At 53.6% G+C, this 21,167-nt stretch overlaps 1 protein-coding gene across 21 annotated transcripts in view; it reads right to left on the reverse strand.

Moving 5' to 3' along the window:
- The window catches only part of NCOR2 (nuclear receptor corepressor 2), a 210,850-nt gene that overhangs the window by 119,035 nt on the left and 70,648 nt on the right, over positions 1–21,167 (reverse strand). For all 21 annotated transcript variants that reach the window (XM_041729398.1, XM_041729399.1, XM_041729400.1 and 18 more), the window contains 4 exons: positions 18,856–18,983; positions 17,054–17,231; positions 10,657–10,836; positions 7,637–7,750 (listed from right to left, as the gene is read on the reverse strand). In XM_041729398.1, coding sequence (XP_041585332.1) covers positions 7,637–7,750; positions 10,657–10,836; positions 17,054–17,231; positions 18,856–18,983 — 600 coding nt within the window. The remainder of the gene's footprint in view (positions 1–7,636; positions 7,751–10,656; positions 10,837–17,053; positions 17,232–18,855; positions 18,984–21,167) is intronic.

Genomic DNA, 21,167 nt, shown 5'->3' on the forward strand with positions numbered 1-21,167 from the left:
ACCACCCCTGCCCTGGCCATGCCAAAAAACAAGGGAGGGTTACCATGAGGCTAAAGGTAGAGTTCCTGAGCGTCAAGTGAAAGAAGGGATGGGGTAGAGAGGGGATAGAGCAGCTCCCTAAACTGCAATTACCTCAGAGCTGGTGCCTCCAGCTGGGGAGGGGGAGGAGGATAGAGGTGCTCAGAGATACCCTTTCTAGGATTCTTGTATTTCACAATCATGTGACTATTGTGACTAGCACCCACTCTGTACTGAGCATGGGGGCAAAACACGAAATGAATGAGGCCCAGCCCCTGCCTGCAATAACCCCAAGTCCAATGAGCAGCTGGTCAGGAGTAGTGATGGCAGCCTAGGAAGCTCAGCAGAGAGAGGTATGCGTGGTGGGCATGCAAGGCATGAAAGCAAGGCTCAAGTGTCTCCAGAAAGGTAACAATTGGGATGCATAAGGTGGTCTTTGAGGGATGAATCAGAGTTTCTGTGCATTCATGAGGTTCTGTGGGGGTCAGCAGCAACTAGATAAAGGAGAGATGCCAAGCACAGGAAGGGTATGGCTGGAGTGGCTGGGCCCCTGGACACTGCCGCATCACACAAGTAAGCATGGGTCTTGGATCTTGGTACCAGGCCCATGGGGCGGGGGTGGGGACGAGGAGGGCGGGGGGGGGGGGGCAGAAGCCCATGTCCTACGAACCATAGCAGATTCCATCTTCAACCACATCATCACTCTCAGGACCACGGGCACCCAGAGAGGGGGCTTCCTGCAGGCGCTAGAGAAGAAAGCAGGGAGGAGTCCCTTCCCCACCTGCCAGTCACAGGGAGTGCAGGAGACGGGGTGCCCCGAGCAGCCAGCTTGCCAGCACATGCCTGGTACAGGAGTGTCTCTGCTCCTAACACTTCCCCAAGCTCCACAGCTCAGCCCTCAGCGACCCTGGGGCCTTTTAAGATGCACTTCAATTTTCCAAAGATGACGCCACTCTCCCCCAGTTTACTCACTGAAACCGATCCTGAAATTACCCCAAAGTTGCTGCAGGATTGGACAATGTGCAGCCCCAGAGCAAGGGGCGCAGAGCCAGCTGGCCCAGGTTCAAGTCCACTTACTAACTGCGTGGCCTTGGGCAAGTCCCTCCATCTCCCGGAGCCTCAGCTTCCTCCTCTGGAGAACGGGTGACCAGGGCACCACCTTGGGCAGCTGTAACACCCTGAAATCAGGATCTGGCACACAGTAGGCACTATATAGTAAGGGTTGCCTATCGCTATTACTGTGGTTGACAACAAGCACAAGACCATGGCTCACACTAGGTGGCCCCTACCTAAGCCAGGCCCTCTACTGGATCTTCCACATGCCCCACGTATTTGGATTCCTGCAAGAACTCTATTCAGAAGGTTCTAGCATCAGCCCATTTACACACAAGAAAGCTGAGATTTGGGTCATGCAGCCCACCTGAAGTACACAGGTCCAATGGTGGGTAAAGGATGGGACACAGCAGGCCCACCTCCTCATGCCTCCCTGGGGGCATTTCCTCTCCCCATGCCACCACACCCCTGCTCCTGCTTCATCCCCACCCCCACCCCATCCCACTTCATGGCTCAGCTTGAAGGGGTGGAGTGGGAGGAATCTACTTGTCAGTTCATGGGGAGCTGGGGGGATGTCCTGCCTATTGGGCCTCTCTCCTACACAGGCAGGGCTTTCTTGTCACATCTGTCCACCAGAGGCAACATATGGGAGTCAGCTCTGCTCTAAGCTTCGTCCAGCCACTCTACCTATCCCGGGCACCGGGATAGGTCCACCTTGGTCCACCACCAGCAAAATGTCTACACTCTTCCAGGCTACCAAACCTCCTGGACTTTGACAAGGACGTTCTGCAAGGAACAAAGTGACATGCATGTTGTCACTTCTCTCTTAATGCCTCCCTTCAAATAGAGGGGAATTCTCCCACCACCTAGCAAGGGGCATGGCCAGGAACACAGGTGTGGGCCAGATTGTGTCCCGCACCTGATAGTCCCTCCCACCCCCTCAGCTGACAGCATCTTACCACCTTGAGAACCAAAACCAAACCTCTCAGAGGACCCATGGGGCCCCACTATGCCTGGCCTTTGGGAGGCCCCTGCCAGAGGGTGCCCTGCTCAGCAACCAGAAAGCAAACCTAGGAGCTCATGCCAACAGGCAGGTAGGAGCAGGTCCCTCACCAGGCACTGGGGCGGCAGGTTAGGGTCTGACAAGAGACTGCACTCGTGCAGGGGACCCCGTGGTCCCAGTGGCCAGAGAACCTAGGTGCCCAGGTTAGGGTCTGACAAGAGACTGCACTCGTGCAGGGGACCCCGCGGTCCCAGTGGCCAGAGAACCTGGGTGCCCAGGTCATGAAACCCCACCTGCATCAATAGGTGCTGAGCATGGAATCTGCTTAAGACTCTCCCTCTGCCCCCAGCCCCTCCACCCCTCCCCTGCATGCCAGTGCGCGTGTACACACATGCACATGAGCTCTGTAAGATAAATAAATAAGTCTTTAGAAAAAACAAAAAACAAAATTTACTCCTAAGATGCTTGAAACGTATGGCAAAAGAAAACGTGGGTCTTACTCTGATTCCCTCATCACTGAGCACCACACAAATAACCACAGGTGTGCCCCACATGTGCTGACTCAGGCACACATGCACACAGTCACCCCCAGGTCCCCTCAGACACGTGCACACATACGTGCACAGAGGTGCTCTGCCCCCATAAACAGCCTCCTAACCCTCTATCCTTCTGGCTCGTCCCAACAGCACCCATATCTGCAGACCCAGTGCAAGTCCTGCCCACCGCCCAGACTCCCTCCAGCATCAGTGCCATGCTACGTGACCCTCATCTGTGCAGCCTGCAGTAGTGCCACATGTTTGTTTTACTCAAACTCTCAAGTGTGAGCATGCTCCTAGACCCACAAGGCCTCTACCTCCTGGCCCTCACACACTTCCTCTGAAGATCAAATGAGACCCTGTCCCCTCTCTGAGCCTCTGCCTGAGCTGGGATCTCCCCCAGGATGCACTCTCCTCAGGGATGTCGGCCCACTCCACCCCCCATTCCTCCCCCCAGGGACCCTGCACAACTCTGCCTCCTGTCCTGCCATCTGTGTGCACCTGCCCAGCCCTGCCCACAGAGGCAGCTCCTGGGAGGCTGGGAAAGCCTTCCTTGCTCAATTGGCTCCCTCTGCGCGGCCTGGGTGCCTCAGCCATGTGCCCCGAATGGATAATGAGCCCAACCAAGTCCAACATGCAGAAAAGCCAGCCAGGCCCTGCCTGGCAGGGAAGCTGCGTTTTCCAGCCGGCAAGGCATTTAGAGACAGACCCTTGTCATCCACCTCTCAGAGGAACCAGCAGGGAAGGAAGGAGGATTAAAATTTAATCCTATTGATCCCCCAAGGGGCTGTAAATTCTGGCTGCTCCTGCCAAAAGCAGCTGAGGGGCTTCCTGCCCACCCAGCCTCCAGGCCCCAATTCAGCCCACATGGAGGGACCCCCTTCCATGCTAACCTCCACTGGGGGCCAGGGACCAAACCCAGCACCCCCAAAACCAGAGGACGCTTCCAGGGGAAAGAGTCTCCCCTCCTCTCTGCCATCCTTCATTCATTCAAAAAATGTTTGCTGAGTACCCACTGTTTGCTGGGCACTGTTCCGTGCTGGGGATCCAGCTGGGAAACAGAGGCAAAGATCCCTGCTCTCACAGAACTTCTGTTTACAATAAACAGAATAAATCAAATATGAATCGTGTCCAGTGGAGTGGGAATGAGGGAAAAAGAGAAAGGAAGAGGACAAACATCCCATGAAGGGCTTTCAGGATCAAACAGGATCACAACAGGCCCTGCTGAAAAGGGGACATCTGAGCAAAGAGCTGAAGGAGCAAGTAAGCCCAGTGTGAAAAAGGAGCTCCAGGCAGAAGGCACAGCCAGTGCAAAGTTCCTGCGACAAGAAGGCTGGGGCAGAGTGAGGGCGTAAAAGGGAATTCAGGGACAATGAGGGCCAAAATCCTCCAACCAATGGGATGCTCAGGTGTGGTGGTGTGTGGGTGTGATTGTGTCCCCCCCACCAGAGAATCAATGTGAGTGGGCCACTACTGTGCCCCCCTGCCCCCTGTGGCAGGCATGAGGCAAGTGTTCTATTACAGGGCTCCTGAATGGATGGATGGATGGATGGATGGATGGATGAAGAGGATGAGTGTAATGCCCCCTAGGGCACCCGCACTTGACCAATAGGGGTATGCTCTCAGCATCCCAGGAACCAGAGTTCTAACCTGCCACTACTCGCCAGCTATGAGGCCTCGGGGCAATTACCAGAGCTTCAGTTTAACCTAACCTACCCACTCCTACACGATCAGGTCACCATCGGAATGAAATCCAGGAATTGAGCTTGAGCCCCCAGCATTCAAGGTGCTGGGGCACAGTGGGCAACACCAGCACTCTGGGACCCCACCAAGGTCATCACCAGCCCGGGGTTGGGGGCTGCACGTGCCTGGCCAGCCTCCTCTCATCTCAGGAGAATCTCCCTCCCTCTATCTAGTCCCTGGGATGGAGCGGCGGGTGGGGCTGACAGCATTCCAAGATGCAAGGGTGGGCCTGAGACCCAGCCCTGACCAATCAGTGTATTCAGACCCCCCCACACACCCCCTCCCCTACCAGGCCTGGCTCTGGCTGAGAAATGAGCATGTGACTCCAGCCAACCAGCAAGCACCAACATGAGGACTATTTCCTATCCACCCTGGGAGGTAGGTGGACCTAAGGTGGCAACAGCTTTTCCATGTCCTGGGGAACTGCCTGAGAATGACCCTGGCATGGAGAAAGCCAGGATGGGGATGGGGAGCTCCCAAACATCTCCATTTAAGTGCCTGGATCCACCCATACCTGAAGCAATGAACACCAACTTGCATTACAAGACCTCTCATCAATAACCTCTCTCGGGCCTCAATCAATTTGAGCTGAGTTTTTGTCTCTTGTATCCAAGAGTCTTGACTTCCTGGAGCCTTCCTGGTAGAGCCAGCACTTTACAGTTTACAAAGCCCTTCTTCCAGCCATCTCGGCCACATCAACCCCATGACTTCAAGAATATGGCCGAGACCCAGTGAAACCAAAGACCTGAGACTAAAATAAACCACCCAGCTCATTCGGGCATGGACTGGCCTGGAATCCAAGCCCCCTCCGCCTCCCCTCACCTGCCCACTCACAGAGAAACTGCAGAAAATCTAAACGGAAGGAGGCGGGAATTCTGGCAGGGAGACCATCCTGAGAAAGAACTGGAAGGGGGGGGGTGCTTTCACTGGTCTTGGGGGAGGAGGAGTGCTGAGGCCAAGTCGCCAAAGACCAACCCAATCTGCAGCCACAGCTCTTTGGGGAAAAGCTGGTGAAACCTCAAGGACAGACCCCAGGAACTCAAGGACAGACCGGAGGGGAATAGCAGGCCAGTCTCGGAGCTGGGAAGTGGAGCAAGCTTCTTCCTACAGTGGGCACCAAAAGCCTGTGCCTTCAAGTCCACCTGGCTGGGAAGGGCTGGGGGTCGCAGACTGCTGGGGTCTCCTGGCCTCCGACAAGGACCAAGGGCACTGTGCTGACATCCTGGGCAAAAGGCACCAACCTGCCTCTACGGCTGCTGGAGTGAAGCATGCCTGTTCCCTCACCCGAAGATCAGGGAGGGTAGGCAGCGGGGCGTCCAGGGCGACACCCAGGGGCCCTGCCCTTGTCTCCTCCACAATAGGCTCCTGGAGTCAGCTTAATCCTGGCTCTGATTTCCAGCCTCAAAGCTCGCTTGCTGTGTAATTTCAGGCAGCTCATCTTCCCTCTCTTAGCCTCTGCTTCTTTATGAGTAAAATGAAGAGAATAATAGTACTTGTTTCATACAGGTCTGGAGAGAATTCAGTGAAACCACACATAATGTAAGCAATAACCAGAAATGAGCACTGGCAACAATAACTGCGCCAGCTAGCACTTGTTCAGTGCCAGACATTGTTCTAAGGGCACTCTGTGATGAACTCATTTCATTCCCACGCCACGGTGCAAAGAAGCTGCTATAATTATCATCACTATGCAGGTGAGTCATGGGGAGGTTTAAGTGAGTTGCCCAAGGTCACAGAGCCAGGGAGTGGTAAAGACAGGATATGAACCCAGGGCATCTGGCTAAAGCACACGTGACCCATCGGCTCTCCTCTTGTCACAATTGTTATTAGTGTTACTTGGGGTGGGGGTCAGGAAGGGTGAGTAGGTGGGGAGGGTAACCAGCCCCACAAGGCCCAGCATAAAGTTCTAGGCCTCCAGCAGGCCACACCCTGCATCTATTGCTGCCTCAAAAGGTGGAAGCATTGCCAAACCAATTGATCCAGTAGTTCCTCACCTGGAACTACAGCCACGAGCACCAAACACAAGTTCCTAGGCCCCAGTCCTCCCAAGCCCCCACGTGGATTCTGAGCACTGATTCCCGCAGCCAGGGGCAGATCCTACAGCAGAGACAGCTGGGAAGGACCACAAGGACCCCCAGGCTGGAAGGGGGAACCAGAGAAGACAAGGCAGGGAGAAGAGGTCCCCATATGTCACGCTTCAATGTGTGACCTCAGACAAGAAACAGTCCCTCTGTAGGGATGCTTAGGTGGCTCAGCGATTGAGCGTCTGTCTGCCTTCGGCTCAGGACATGATCCCAGAGTTCCAGGATTGAGTCCCGCATCGGGCTCCTGCATAGAGCCTGTTTCTTCTCCCTCTGCCTATGTCTCTGTCTCTCTCTGTGTCTCTCATGAATAAATAAATAAAATCTTAAAAAAAAAAAAAAAAAAAAACAGTCCCTCTGTGGGGACAGATGTTTCCTCATCTGTAAAATAAGGGAGAGGACTCACATCCACAGGCCCTGGGCACATCTGCAAAGAGTCAACCATAAACCAGGGGAGCTGGGCTCCCAGATGCCTGATTCAGATGACAAGGTCCCCACCTCACCAAAAACCAGGTTCCAGTTCAGGGCACCTTGGGCCCTCGGGCTTTAGCCCCTGGAGACACTCTGTTCTGCTACTCTAAGTCATCCCCCCAAGACCAAGGCCCTCCAATCAGCCAGTATCTGCCCTCCAGACCTCTGGGGGCCCACACAGCCTGCCTCAGATACTGTGTTCAACCATGCCAAAGGGCCCCTACAGAGCTAAACATCAACAGAGGCCAGTGCTCATGATCTAGGACCTAACGGCTCATGGGTTCAAGTCCCAGGTCTACTATTTTCTAGCTGTATGGCTTTGGACAAGTCACTCAACCTCTCTGGGCCTCAGTTTCTGAGTGCTGAACTGATCGCCCCACCCTTCTCACCCTGACCTTCCAATCAACTGGCCTCTGAGGCTCTCCTACAACTTGATGCCTACACTTCCACACTGAATCCCACAGGCCAGCCACAGTCCATACCAGTCAGTACACCTGAGCAGAACAGCCAGAGCCACACCAAGATGGGCTGCCTCTTCCTGCTCCCACTCCCCAACCCAGATCTGTGCATACATGGGCTATTGCAGAGGTCCCCGTTTCTCAGACAGAAATGCTGAGGCCCAGGGAGAAAGGTGGTCCTTCCCAGCGACACCTGCATCCCACCCGGCAGTCGGCCCAGGGCCAATGGGAGAACAGGGAGTGGGGGCCCCCATAGGCTGGGGCAGGGCATACCCGGTTCTCGTCGTAGATGATCTGCACCAGGCTGCGATGCTTTGACTCAATGGGTGGCGGCGACACCGGCTTCTCGGGCTCTGGGGGTTTGGCAGCCTCCTCCTCCAGCTGTTGCTGTGGAAAGGGGGAGAATGAGTGCAGCGGTGAGCACCCTGGCGGGCGGAAGGCAAGATGTAGCACCCCCATGGTAGAGGGGCGGCACCACGCAGCCCAGCAGGCCCAGTGGACTCGCACAGGAAGTCAGGCTGCTAACCATTTCCTCTGAGTCACCAGGGGACCCCGAGCTCTGGAGAGGCCCCAGCTGGGTGGGGAAGGGCCCATTCTAGGCTCTCAACTATGTGGCTAGCCTTCCTGGGTTCGAATCCCATTTTGGCCACTTATGAGCTAGGTGAGTAAAAGCAGGCTGCTGGGTGCACCATGCTGCCGTTTCCTGGTCTGTAAAATGGGGCTTATCACCGTGCCTCTCTGACAACTTTGTGCATGGGCAGCATGGCTGGGGGCTCGCTACAAGCCAGCGATAGCCTCCTCATCACTACAAGGACCATCACCATCAGGGGAGGCTGCATGGACTCTGGAGCCCAGCTGTGTGGACTGGAATCCTAGTTCAAGTACTTCCTTACTCTCTAAGTTGGAAATTGCTAAATTTCCCTGAGCTTCACTTTCCTCACCTAGAAACAAGGGATAATTAAAGCCTCTACCCTGGAGAGCAGGTACAAAGGTTAAAACGTGCAGAGGCACACAATGGACACAGCACCAAACAAGCACCTCCTCATCCTCATCTGCCCTGTGCTCTTCACACTGGACCGTCCTCCCCCAAACACCATAGAACATCCCTTCATGCTACTGTCCACTTTCCTCTGAAAAGACAAAGTGAAGACTAGAGAGCTTAAGACATTGGTCCACAGTCCCACAGAAGACTAATGCCTGGGTGTGTGCAATCTGACAGGGCATCCTGAATGAGAGCAGAACACCATTTTATGCACATAATGCATAGTCTACCCACAACTACTGACCATGGGACAAACCAAGAGAAACTCAAAAAGGCGGCCAAGACAAGAGCCACACAGAAAGAGCCAGAAAATCTAGTCCTGGCTTCCGCTGGCACCAAGGAAGGCCTGGCTGGTAGAGCCAAGCTGCTTCAGTCCCACAGTGACCCCTGGCGGTAGCTTCCAGAAGGGCAGCCAGAATCTGGCAAAACCTGGGGAAAACCCCCTAAAGTGCAAAACAATGGAAGCCAAGAGGTGGAAGAAGCATTACAGCCAGGAAGCAGATTCTCTATAATTTGTGAAGGTGGCCCTCCCTGAAGCACCAAGGAGAGATACCACCCGAGGCGCACAGAGATCTTGGTGACACAGAACTCCGCCAAGGCCGGAATTGAACCTCACTCAATCGCTCACCAGCTCTGTGAGCCTTGACCAAGTCACTGAAGCACATAATGTGCTGCTACACACAGCCAGTCAGACACTGGCTATTGAAGGCAAATCGAAGCCACAATCCCACCTCTACCCGCCAGGAAGACTAGAAGGAAAACAGAAACTTGGGCAACAAGCGTCAGTGAGGCTGTGAGGGAACTGAGGGCCCTTGCTTGGCTGCCAGGAACACGAGGAGACACAGTGGCCATAGGAGACAGTCTGGTGGCTCCTCGAATTGTCACACATGGGGTTACTATATGACCTGGCCAATCTACTCCTAGGTATGTAACCCAAGGAACCAAAAAAAGATGCACAAGCAAAAACGTGAACCAAGTGTTCATAGCCCCTGTGTTCACGACATTCAAACGATGGAAGCAACCCAAACCTCTATCAGATGAATGGGGATCAGAATGCGGTCCAGCCACACAAAGGGTATTATGTGGCCTTAAAACGGGGAGCTGGGCTGGCTTGGTGAAGCATGTGACTCTCGATCTTGGGGTCATGAGTTTGAGCCCCATGTCAGGCATAGAGATTACTTTAAAAAAAAAAAAAAAAAAAAAAAGGAAGGACATACTGACATCAGCTACAATATGAGCCTTTCACCAAGTGAAAGCAGCCAGACACACAAGGTGATGTATTATAGGATTCCACTTCTAGGAAATATTCAGAAGACAGAAACATGATGCAGACTGGTGGCTGTCCTAAAACTAGACGCAAGGGATAGTTGCCCAACACTGTATCTTGAAGGCAGCCACAAACAACACATATGAACGTGACTGTGTGCCAATAAAACTTTTACAAAAACAGGCATCAAGCCAGATTTGGCTGGATTTGCTGGCCCCAGAATAGAGGGTAGCTGGGGATGAGGGCTCCTACAAAGGCCAGGAGGGCACCATTGTGGAGGGGGCGTCTGAGCAGGTACCTAAAGATGCCAAGGGAAGCCTGAGAGGGTCTGGGAAAATGTAGATCATCAGTTAATTTTATATCAGTTAATGTTAAAAATTAAACTACAGAATTAACATCACAAATCTTTATGCTAACTTTTCTCTGGTCTCAACGGTTACCATAAAGACCCTTTTTTATCACATGACCCCGTTCCCTCCTTACAACCCTATGATGGGCTATCAAATCTGTGCCCATTTCACAGAAAGAAAACTGCAGCTGGGGGGAGGTGACTGTTTAAAGGCAGAGCTGGGAGGCCCTGCCCACTCAGGTTCCAGGGCCTCGGCCAGAGGCAGGTGAGGGTAACTGTCCTCCCCACATCACTGGGGGGTGGGGGGTGGCAGCAATGAGAACAGAACACTGAAAGCCTGGCTGTGAAGCCTAGCCTCACCTTGCAGCCCTGTGCCAGCTGGTACAGTAGCCACTTGAGGCTTATTCAGGTGTAGGTGTGTGTCATTTAATTCAAATTACACTAAGCTAGAAGTTCAGTTACTCAACCAAACCAGGAGCATGTCACACAAAAGCTACCTCTGTGCACAGAATAGCACTCTTGCGCAGTGGACGTAAGGGCAGGAAAATGAGCAGACACGTTGGGCAGGCTCAGCACACATTCACTACTACTCCCAGTGTTCTCTCCCGAGGCGCCACCACCCCACCCATCCGCACCTGCTTCTTCTTCAGCTTGGAGATCTGCTGCTCCACCATAGTGATCTCACGGTCCACCCGGTCCATGTTCTGGATCAGCTCCTCCTTGGAGAGCCGCGGAGGTACCAGCTCCAGCTCAGGGTCAGCGTGTGGCGGGCTGGGAGGAGACACAGGCTCCAGCTTGCCCGCCAGGCTGCGATCCTGCAGTGGAGAGAAGAGAAGCACGGAATCAGTGCAGAGGGCATCCCAGCCAGCATGCCCTGCCATGCTCCCCAAGTTTCCAGCCATGACCTCAGGCCCCAGCACTATGGAAGTTTTCACAACCTCTCCTCAAGCCATGAAACCTCCCCTTTTTCCTCCTCCCACAACACATCTCTCTCGTGCTCCACCTACCTGGCCATGTCCTCCCACTGAATCAAACTCCCCAAGAACAAGCACCAAGACCCCCATGTCCAAGCCCCCAAAGTCTGGCCTCAGCTGACCCTCCGTGAACATTTGTTCATAGCACACAGTCTGAATAGCACATAGGCTGCAAGCCCAGTTTGGTAAATGCACACAGAGACCCAAGACCAAGGAGAACAAGACAGAGGTGCAAGGAGCTATGGACACTGGGGGAGGAGCTTTCAACTTTCCTTGTTTCATTGTCCAGTATTTTTCTGCTTTTCTTCTTTGAGGATTACTCTTTGTATAATAAAGTTTTCAAAATTAGATCAAACAAACAGGGGAATCCTTCATTGGGTTATCCATCGACCCACTCATTCCAACTGGGGTTTACTGAGCCCCAAGCTGTGCCAGGAGTACTCTGGGGAGGAGGAGGTTAAAACAAACAAAACAAAACAAAACCAAACAAAACAAAACCCAGTCCTTGCCTCTGGAGCACAGATGTGCAAGGCCCCAGGTTCAGATCCCAGTCCACTCAGCCACCCCCCAGCACGGTGACCAAAAGCACCTCAGGCACCCACTCCCTGTCTCAGCTTCCTCATCTGTACAATGGGACAACTCCTGCCTGTGCCCAGGCTGCTGTGTGGCTGGGATGAGCTAATGTGTACAAAGAGTTCAGTTCAGAGCCTGGCAGACTGTAAGGTGCCTCATAAGCAGGGGCTGGGACTGTCCTGCCCCAAAACCCAGGTTTCGGGCCTGGCGGCCAGCACAGGCAGAACCCAGCCTACGCCTGAGCCATCCTCAAGGCCACGCCGGCAGCTGCTGGCCGAGGAGGCCCCAGCAAGAGCTCTTGGCTGCCGCCTCCCCGCCCCCATGGCAGCTGCACCCAGAGGACAGAGGACACATTATTCCCTGGGACAACTGCAGCCCCACGGGCTGCCAAGTGCTCCCCATCTCAGGACGAGCAGAGGCTGTGCCATCATGTGGCCACCCCTCCCGCCCCCCCACAGGCCCTCCCAAGGTCCACACGGCCCGAAGTTCTCAGGACGTCCCCGGGTTTGCCTTCTGTCCTCATCGTGTCCATCTGTGACATGGGGAAAGCTGGTGTCAGGACTCTAGGCCTTCCGCACTCAGAATGCTCGGGGGAAATGCAGAAAAGGCCCCAAGGCCCTCAACCACCTGGCCCCCACGCTGCTCAGGTCCACAGGGAGGTCCCAGAAACCAAACCAGGTACCACTCCTCACTCAGCCCATCCTCATTCCCAGCACACCCACAGCAGCCCTACAGGGGGCTGCCACTTTGTCCCCACCTCACGAACGAGGAACCCGGGAACCTGGAAGCACATGCCCAGCACAGCTCTAAGCCAGTGACCAGCAAAAGCCAGGTGGAAGAATAATTCGATTCAGGTTTGCATTCTGGACTGTCCAACTACTTACCCACCAATGTACTGGGAAAGCAGCCACAAACAAGGCACAAATGAATGAGCATGGCCAATAATACTTTATTTACAACAGGCTGAGCACTAAGTTTAGAGCCCGCCAAGTCTCCCAACCTCTGCCCGTAGCAATTCACAAGTCTGAACTCAGGTAATTGTCACAAATATCCTGTGAAGGAGGAATACTGTTTTTCCCATTTCCCAGATGAAGAAAAGAAGACCCCGTAAGGTTCAGCAACATGCCTGAGGTCACCAGCCACAATGCTAAGGAACCCTGGCTTGGAGGGCATAAGAGGCTGAGGCTGGGCCTCAATCAGACTCTCTAGAGGTAGGCAGAACATGAGACCAGGCTGCAGGGCGTTCCATAGCAGAGACAAGGTCCAGACCATGCATTTTTCATCCCAAGGAACTGCAAGGCTGGGCAAAAAAAAAAAAAAAAAAACAAGAGCAAGATCTCTTCCAGGGCCCAGGACTCCCTGAAATTAGTGGCAAAACTGTGTGTAGAAGAAAACTTCCCTAGAAAAATATGTAGTGGGCTTGGGACTCTAACTACTCCCCAACAGGAGGGCCAAGCCGGTGGATACAGGCACCATGGGCACCTGGACCCACACATACCAAACCAGAATCCATTCATGTGCTCCAGCATCTGAGGGCCTTTGCACAAGCCATCCCCTCTGCCCACAGCACCCAACTCCACCTCTGGGCCAGCAGAAATCAGACTCCCCTTCCATGGCCACCTCCCCCTGCCCCTGAGATCTACTAGTTCCTCCATGTATCAAGGGCACTTGGCTAGGCTCTCCCTGCAGATTCAGCCATTTCTCAGGGTTCTGGAGACAAAAGGTGGCAGTGACGTGGGTCCTAGAGCCCAATAGTATTACCTGTTGTAAGAAACACCTCCCCTCCCCTCTCTGATGGTACACCAGAACCAAGAAGGAAGACAAACAGCACCCCCACACAGGAACAATTCTCAAAAGCAACACTAGCAAAAGAAGAGCCCATTCCAAAGCTGGCAGTCAGCACAAGGCTTAGATGAAGCAACTGGAAACTGCTGGAAACCACTGGAAAAGCTGCTAGAAACTTTTCCTTAAATTCTTGCTGGGTAAGATCCACCTTCTTCAATGGCTTCTGGTCATCTGAGGTTCAGGCTTAGCTTTCATTCTCACCAAAAATGCACAAGTGGGTCCATCAATGGCTGAACAAAGAAAACGTGGATCATCATATAATGGAACATGATTCAGCCCTAAAGAGGAATGGAGAAGCCCCAATCCATGCCATAACATGGATGAACCCAAAGAACACGAAGCTGGGCAACCCCGGTGGCGCAGCAGTTTAGCACCTCCTGCAGCCCAGGGTGCGATCCTGGAGACCCGGGATCGAGTCCCACATCGGGCTCCCAGCATGGAGCCTGCTTCTCCCTCTGCCTGGGTCTATGCCTTTCTCTCTCTCTCTCTCTGTGCCTCTCATGAATAAATAAATAAAATATTTAAAAAATAATAGAAAAGAAAGAAAGAAAGAAAGAGAGAGAGAGAGAGAGAGAGAGAGAGAGAGAGAGAGAGAAAGAAAGAAAGAAAGAAAGAAAGAAAGAAAGAAAGAAAGAAAGAAAGAAAGACGAAGCTCAGAGAAAGAAGCCAGACAGAAATGGCCTCGTTAGAGGATTCCATTGATAGGAAACGTCCAGAACAGGCAAATCCAGAAGGAAAGAGAGCAGACTGGTGGTTGCCAGGGGCTGGGGAGGAAGGAATGAGGAGTGACTGCGTATGGGTATAGGGTCTCCTGTCGGGGTGAAAAAAATGTTTTGGAATGAGAAGAAGTGGGGGCTGGCCAGTGCTGTGAAGGTATTAAATGCCACTGACTGTTCACTTTCACAAGGTTAATTTCAGGTTCTGTGAATTTCACCTCAACTTAAAAAGCAGCAGCACACCCATGAGCAAAGAGCACTTTCTCCATAACTTGAGTTTTCCAGGAATGGGACCAAGCTGGGTCTACTGGCTACTGGGCCTCCAGATGGTTCTCCCGATGGCTGCTGGCCTTCACTTCAGCCCAAAGCCACAGGAGCAAAACAACAAACCCATACCCCAGCCGGTCACCAGGTAGCAATTGGCACCATATTCCCCATCAGATGCCCTCGGTGTAAAATTCAGGCCAACACAGAAGAGAAAACTCACTATGCAAAATTAAAGACATAGAGGCAGCAAAAACCCTGTAGCTGGTAAGGTCCCCTTAATCCCAGCTTCAGGAAGGGGCAGAGCTGGCCTCAGGTACCCAGAGTCTACTCTGGAGTCACCATGATGGGTTCCAGGATGGGCAAGGACCCCACACACAGGCAAGGAGGGAAAGAGCTGTGGCTGGAAATATGGGGATGGAGGGAAGCCTCTCCCTTTATGCTGGCCTTCAACATAGGAAGAGGAAAGCCTGGAATCGCAAACTGCCTTCTTATTCTTAACACACTAAGACCACGTAGAAAATGGCAGACCCAAGACAGGGACAGAGATGGGGACCTGGTGACAGACATCATGTCATCTGGACCAAGCTGTACCTGAAGTCAACCAACCCTGGATTCCAGTTATATGAGCCAGGATACAGTCTTAAGTTAGTCTGACATGAGTTTTCTTTTTCAGCCAACAAAGCCCCAAAAGACAAAGGGTTCAGAAATGGTTCTGTATGTGATGACTCTGGAGTCCCCTAAAACAGAGTTTGGTGATTTCCAAAGGAAGCCTGATACCACAAAACTCCAGAGGCTCAAGGGCAGGGAAGCATTATAAAACAGAACATTTTCATATGAAAAAGGAACACAGCTGGGGGGGGGGGGGGGCGCGGGCGGGTGGAACAGGGCTGTAAAAAAATCCCACTGAATTCCAGTCCCCTGCATCCAGCTGAATTCCACAAAGCAGATGCAAAAAACATCTGAACACTTTCAGAATTGTGTTCTCCCCTGGCTTCTTCCCTTGCCCAAAATCTGCTCAAACTTTCCAAATGCTCTTCATAAGCAGCCTAGACCAATTACAATAGTTGGTCTAGGCAGGCCCCAGTGCTGGGCCTATCCCTTCCCTGAACCCCAGGGGCCAGGAAGAGAAGATAGAGACAGACAGAAACAGACACAAAGACAAGACTCCCCAGGCAGCTACAAGAGGAACAAGCATAGGATCACAGAGCTACTTCGAGGCACAGACACCCTCAGAAGAATTCACAGGTCTGAAGGCTCTGAGCCACTATTCCAGAGAGCCAGTCCAGGCGGGCAGTAGAGGCCTGATGGGGGCTAGCCAGAGATAACTGTCAGCCTGTTCTCTGGGCAGAACTGGACAGGAGCTGGGGGGCACAACCCATTGGGGGCCCCAGTCTCTACGGAAGAAATCAAAGTTCCCAGTGTGGCCCATGGCCTGGCTAATGGCATGGCCCTAAGCCCTTCACACATATCCCACTCTCCTACCATCCAAGGCCCACTTAGGGAAACAGTTCTTCTAACAGCAACATCCCTCCCAGCAAGCTGAGCAGTCGGGGTTGGGGAGGGGGGATTGCAGGCACCAGGAGGATGGAGGCAGGCAGCCCGCAGCAGGACAGCCTGGTGGGCAGGGAGGGGTGGCAGACCCAGGCTGCCTGGCCTTCGGTGCCCACTTCCCAGCGACTGTGGGCGAGTGGCTTTCTCTCTTAAGCTGGGCCCCTTTAGAGAAAGTATGCTCTGTGATCACACTTCACGGGGCTGGGAAGACACAAAGGAATGACACTCACAGCTGGCACACTACCTGACACGCTCACTTAATGTTAACTTATCATCACCACCACCACCACGGGAACACCTCTTTTATGCCAGCCTCCCAGTGGAGGGCCTGCCTTGGCCAGAAACCCCACCATCCAATCCCATCCAGCATCAGACAGAGAAGAGGACCCAGCAGGCTCGAATGATCCACTTCCATCGCCTGGCCTGGCTCCCACACCCACCAGTGCTGCATGAGGACTGACCTCACCCAGCAGCTGGGAGACTGTTAATGAGCTAACATGTGTCCCCACGGTGGTGAAGACACTGAACGGAAACAGCACATGCAGAAGTGACATCCATCATCACTCAGCCGGCCAAGAATGAGCATGTCACCTGGCCACCGTCCCTGCCCCATCCCAGGCAGTGACAGTAGAACAACAGTTTCGGGGCAGCCCCGGAAACTGCTCCATTACCACCTCCATCAGCTTGGCTCTGTGTAAATGGAGACCAAAGAAGCTTCCAACCTCAACTGTCCTGAGACTTACTGAAATAGCAGAAGAACCTCCCACAGTAATCTCTACACATCCTCACCCCCCTGTCTCAGCTCGACTTTCTGTTTTAAAGAGGAGTAAAGCAGAAGAGCTCTCTAGGGCACAGGGGAAACTGTGGCCCTACAGGCTGGACATAGGCAGGTGTGGTCCCTCTCTGGCCAGGAGTGCCCTGCAGAGCCAACCTCAGCCCAGGCCTGGCCTCTGCCCAGCTGCACTGTGCCCTGCACTCAGCCCTGCCTCCCGGACGCTTGCCTGAGCTGTGCCTCAGTCCAACACACCAACCCGTCGCTTTGCACCCAGTCCAATCACAGAAGAAAACTGAATCCTCAGCAGGGCCCGTCTGGAGCCAGGCCTTACCTTGGACAGGTCCTCGGAGGCCCCAGGCTGGCCCGCAGCCAGCAGGGGTGAGGGCCGCAGCAGGGGGTCAGGCAGCAGCTCCAGGCGAGGGCGCTTGCTCTCAATGAACTCCATCTCTGACTTGCCCAGCTCGGGCAGGTATGAGTGGGACTCAGGTCGCAGGTGAAGCTCCTGGGATCTATGGAGGCAAGGACACAGGGTATCATATCTACCGTTCTCCTGATGAGCACCTGCTGGGCACCACACCCTCTTGGACCCTCAGAGAGCAGTGCCCACCTGTGGAAGGGCACAGACCTATCTTCCTGTGAGCCTACGTTCATTATGTTCACAGAAAGAGGATGTACTGGCAATTCCCTCATTAGCGAGTGTGGCCCATGACCAGCAGCATCAGCCCCACCCGGAGCTAGTTACAAACAAGAGTCTGGAGTCCCACCCCAGGCCTACAGAACCAGATTCTGCATTGAAACAAGAGCCCCAGGGTGATTCATGGGCACAGCAAATCTGAAAAGCCTTGTGGGTCCAGCACAGATAATAACACAGGTGATGTTATATGCACATCATCCACCCAGGGCAGACATCACTAGCCAACCATAGCACTCTGGCTGCTAACCCTGCCTTCGCCTCCTTCTTGACTCAGCCAGGCTACCTAGCCAGGCTACCTGGGGCAGAGATGCGAGCTGTCCAACCTAATCACTCCCAACTGGCTCTCCTTAACCTGCTCCCCCATTTGCAGAGGACAAAATTGGCCCAGAGAGGGCATGCCTTGCCTGAGCACACACAGCAGAGCCGAGACTCGCATACTCCATCTCCAGCTACGGCTCCTTACCAGACAGCCTAAACAGTGTCTCTGCTGAAATGCCTTTTAAGCTCACGCCCTCCCTGAACACTCCAAGTGCCTTCTTATCTCTGGGCTTTTGCATGTGCTGTTCCCTCTGTCTGGAGTACCTTTACCCAGCTCTCTGGTCAGCTACACACTAGACAAGCACCCCTCCTGTGAGAGGCCTTTCCTGGCCACTCTGGCCAGAGAGGTAATACCTTCCCCACCCCATAGGTAATAGTCACATGCCTCATTCTGGGGTCATTTTGTGTGGTCTCTGTGATGCATCTCCCTGCTAGACTGTGGGCTCCCCACAGGAAGGGCCATTTACCTGGATCCCGCTGTGTGCCCACAGCCTCGAATGAACCAGCATGTGCCAGATGTCAAGACTCTTAGCAGTTAGTGCTGTTACTATCTCTGGCACCTTGGGGCCCTGCTCTGACCTCGGTCCTCTTCTCACTGGGGTCCCCATCCCATTGCACTGGCTCCCTCCCTCCTACTTAAGGGTCTTAAGGAAACGCAGGCCAGCCCAGATAGGCAGACATCTGCCAGAGGACCTCTTCTGGTAGCAAGGGGCAGAAAAGAGGAGGACAGAGGGAGGAAAGGAAGGGGCTCCCCGTGCGCACCCAGTTATGGACATGTCCCTCTCAACCAGCACCCCAGCCCTGTCCCTGCACATCTTGGTGGTCAACCCCTCCTGCCTAGCCACACACCCAGAGACCACTGAAGGCCCTTGGTAGGAAGTCAGAGGTTCCACATGGCTCATCCCGCTCATCCCCATCTTTGCCAAGTCACAGCTACACGAGGACAAGGAAAAGCACACAAGTGACCCCTCATTTCACACCAACCCTGCCTGCTCCTGCCCCAAGTGACCCCTCATTTCACACCAACCCTGCCTGCTCCTGCCCCAGCACAGCCCTCCATCCCCCGACCTGAGACATGATGCCGCAGCTCTGAGCCAGGCAACATGCCAGCCTCTCCTTACCTTTCATTCCCAGGCTGAAATTCAGACAGCAGGGAGGGCCTCCTCCTCTGCGGCTGGATGATGGAGCCAGGCGACAGGTGTGAGGTGTAGTCACGGGGGTGGTGCTGGTACTCGAGCAGCCCGACGTCCTGCAGCAGGAGGCCCAGGAAGTGAGCAAGAGAAAACTGCCCACTTCACAGTGGCAGGCAGAGGCGGCAGAGTCACATGCTCCCTGCCCAGGCCCACATCCCCACGCAGCTCCTGAAGCCTAGAGTGGCCAGAGTGCGTACCTAGGGCTGACGGCCTCCGTCCCTCACTCCCCGCCACACTGGTACCCACAGTGCTCTGCGATTATGCCCTCTTTCCAGAGGACACAGCCAAGTCCACGTGTCAGCAGACAGCTGGAAAAGCCACAGACTGCAGGTCTACCAACCAGGCCACTAAAGGAGCGGGGTGCAGCATGCGTGAGACCGAGAAGCACAGGCAGGACACTGCCAACACCACCGGGCTGTGAGACTCAAAGGCCAGCTTCCAAGACAAGGCACCGCCTTGGGACTCCCCTGTCTGCTGTGTGACAGTAAAAGCCACACATGTATGTCATATATAGCACAGATCAAAGTCACCAGGATACACTGCAAGCAAAACCCTCCTTCTTCAGTAAAATGCCACCTAGTGTCCCTGACCATCTGAGGAAAAACTGAACACTAACAAACTAGATATATCCTGATTATCGACTACATTCTGACTACAGACACATTAAAAGGTTTTTTTTTAAATAAGGATGGAGGAGCAACTGGATGGCTCAGTTAGTTGGTCAAGTGTCCGGTTCTTGATTTTGACTCACGTCATGATCTCAGGGTCATGAAGTTGAGCCCTCTGGGGAGCTCCACACTCAGTGGGGTGTCTGCTTGAGATTCTCTCCCTTTCCCTCCACCCCCCACTTGTGCTCTCTCATTCTTGCAAATAAGTAAATAAATCTTTAAAAAAAAAAAAAAAAAACTTTAAAAGGATAAAAACAAGTCTCTCAAAAGAGCAAACAGGACTGGCTTCACACCATACATAGTAACCCAAATCGATCAGCGCTGTCTGCCTAGAACACTCAGTTCTACTATGTGTGACAATCAATTAGTGATGTCTGACACAGGTGAGGCTTAGGAAGAGCAGCACCACGTATGACTTATTTCCTTCTTGGCACCTCTCTTAATTCTCCCAATTTTCCCTAAACACCTAGTAAGTCTTCTGTTGTTTGGTTTTTGTTTTTTAAGTGGTTATTTCTGCAAAGAGATCAGATGATACTAGGCAGGTGTGCTGGGAATGTATGTGTTTCAGACCCTCCATACCAAGCATCTAGAAGGCTGAGAGGCCAAAGGTTAGAGCAGATGAATAAATGGAATGAACAGGGACCCTGTCAACTTCAGAGGCTGGAAACACTGAGGAAGCCCAACGTAGGGTACAGCTACAAGGTGCCTCAGGCTGGAGGGGGCTGTCCGATGCTCAAACCCTCTGAGATTTAGGTTTCCTCATCTTTGAAGAAGGCACCTACCTGGGAAAGAGGCCTTTGTCCCTCCTACCACTCACCCCACCTTAACTCTCCAAAGCATCACCCCCCAAGACGAAGGGCAGCTTCCAAAAGGCAGAGAAGGTTTCAGCACATCCCTCCTGCCCCACTCTGCAACATCTAGCATGATGCACCAGGTGCTCGTGCAGGGCGGCAGGCGGGAAGGAGGAGGAGGAAGAAAGGCCTCGAGGGAGGGAGTGAGGGCCTCTGGGATCACGCCGGCAAGGCTGCCAGGCAAAGATCTCGCGCACACGTACAGAGGTGTGAGAAGGAATCAGCAGGCTTTGCAGTCTGCCAGGAGGAAAATTTTCTCCAACCGGCTCTTTCACACAAAAGCAAAATGAGCAAAGCGGCAGAGAGACAGACAATCCGATCCCCTGGGAAAGGGCCACAGCAAGACAGTGCCTACACCTGCCAATGGAGGCAGAAAAGGCACATGGCAAATGGGGCCCTTGACGAGGAGGAGGGGGAAAGAAGCCACTTCACAAACTTTCTGGCCTCCGTTTCTCAGTTTAGGACCCAAGAGGGAGATGTCTGTCTGCAAAGTCCCTCCAAAGAGCATCTTGGGGCCATTCGTGCAGGGTCCTCATGAAACTCCACCACAGGGCCTGAAGCAGGTCCCCGAGGCTGAACCCAGGAACCCCCAAGGGTGTCTGGATGCTCCATAGGAAGGCAAAAACTGGGGAGACCCCAAGAGAGAAACTGACCCAAGGTGGGGCTCACTTGAGACTGGATACCTCAGGCACTTGGGCTACAAGCCTCCCAGCCACATCTC

The sequence above is a fragment of the Vulpes lagopus genome, chromosome 14 (genome assembly GCF_018345385.1).
Source record: "Vulpes lagopus strain Blue_001 chromosome 14, ASM1834538v1, whole genome shotgun sequence".
In the NCBI taxonomy this organism is placed as follows: Eukaryota; Metazoa; Chordata; class Mammalia; order Carnivora; family Canidae; genus Vulpes; species Vulpes lagopus.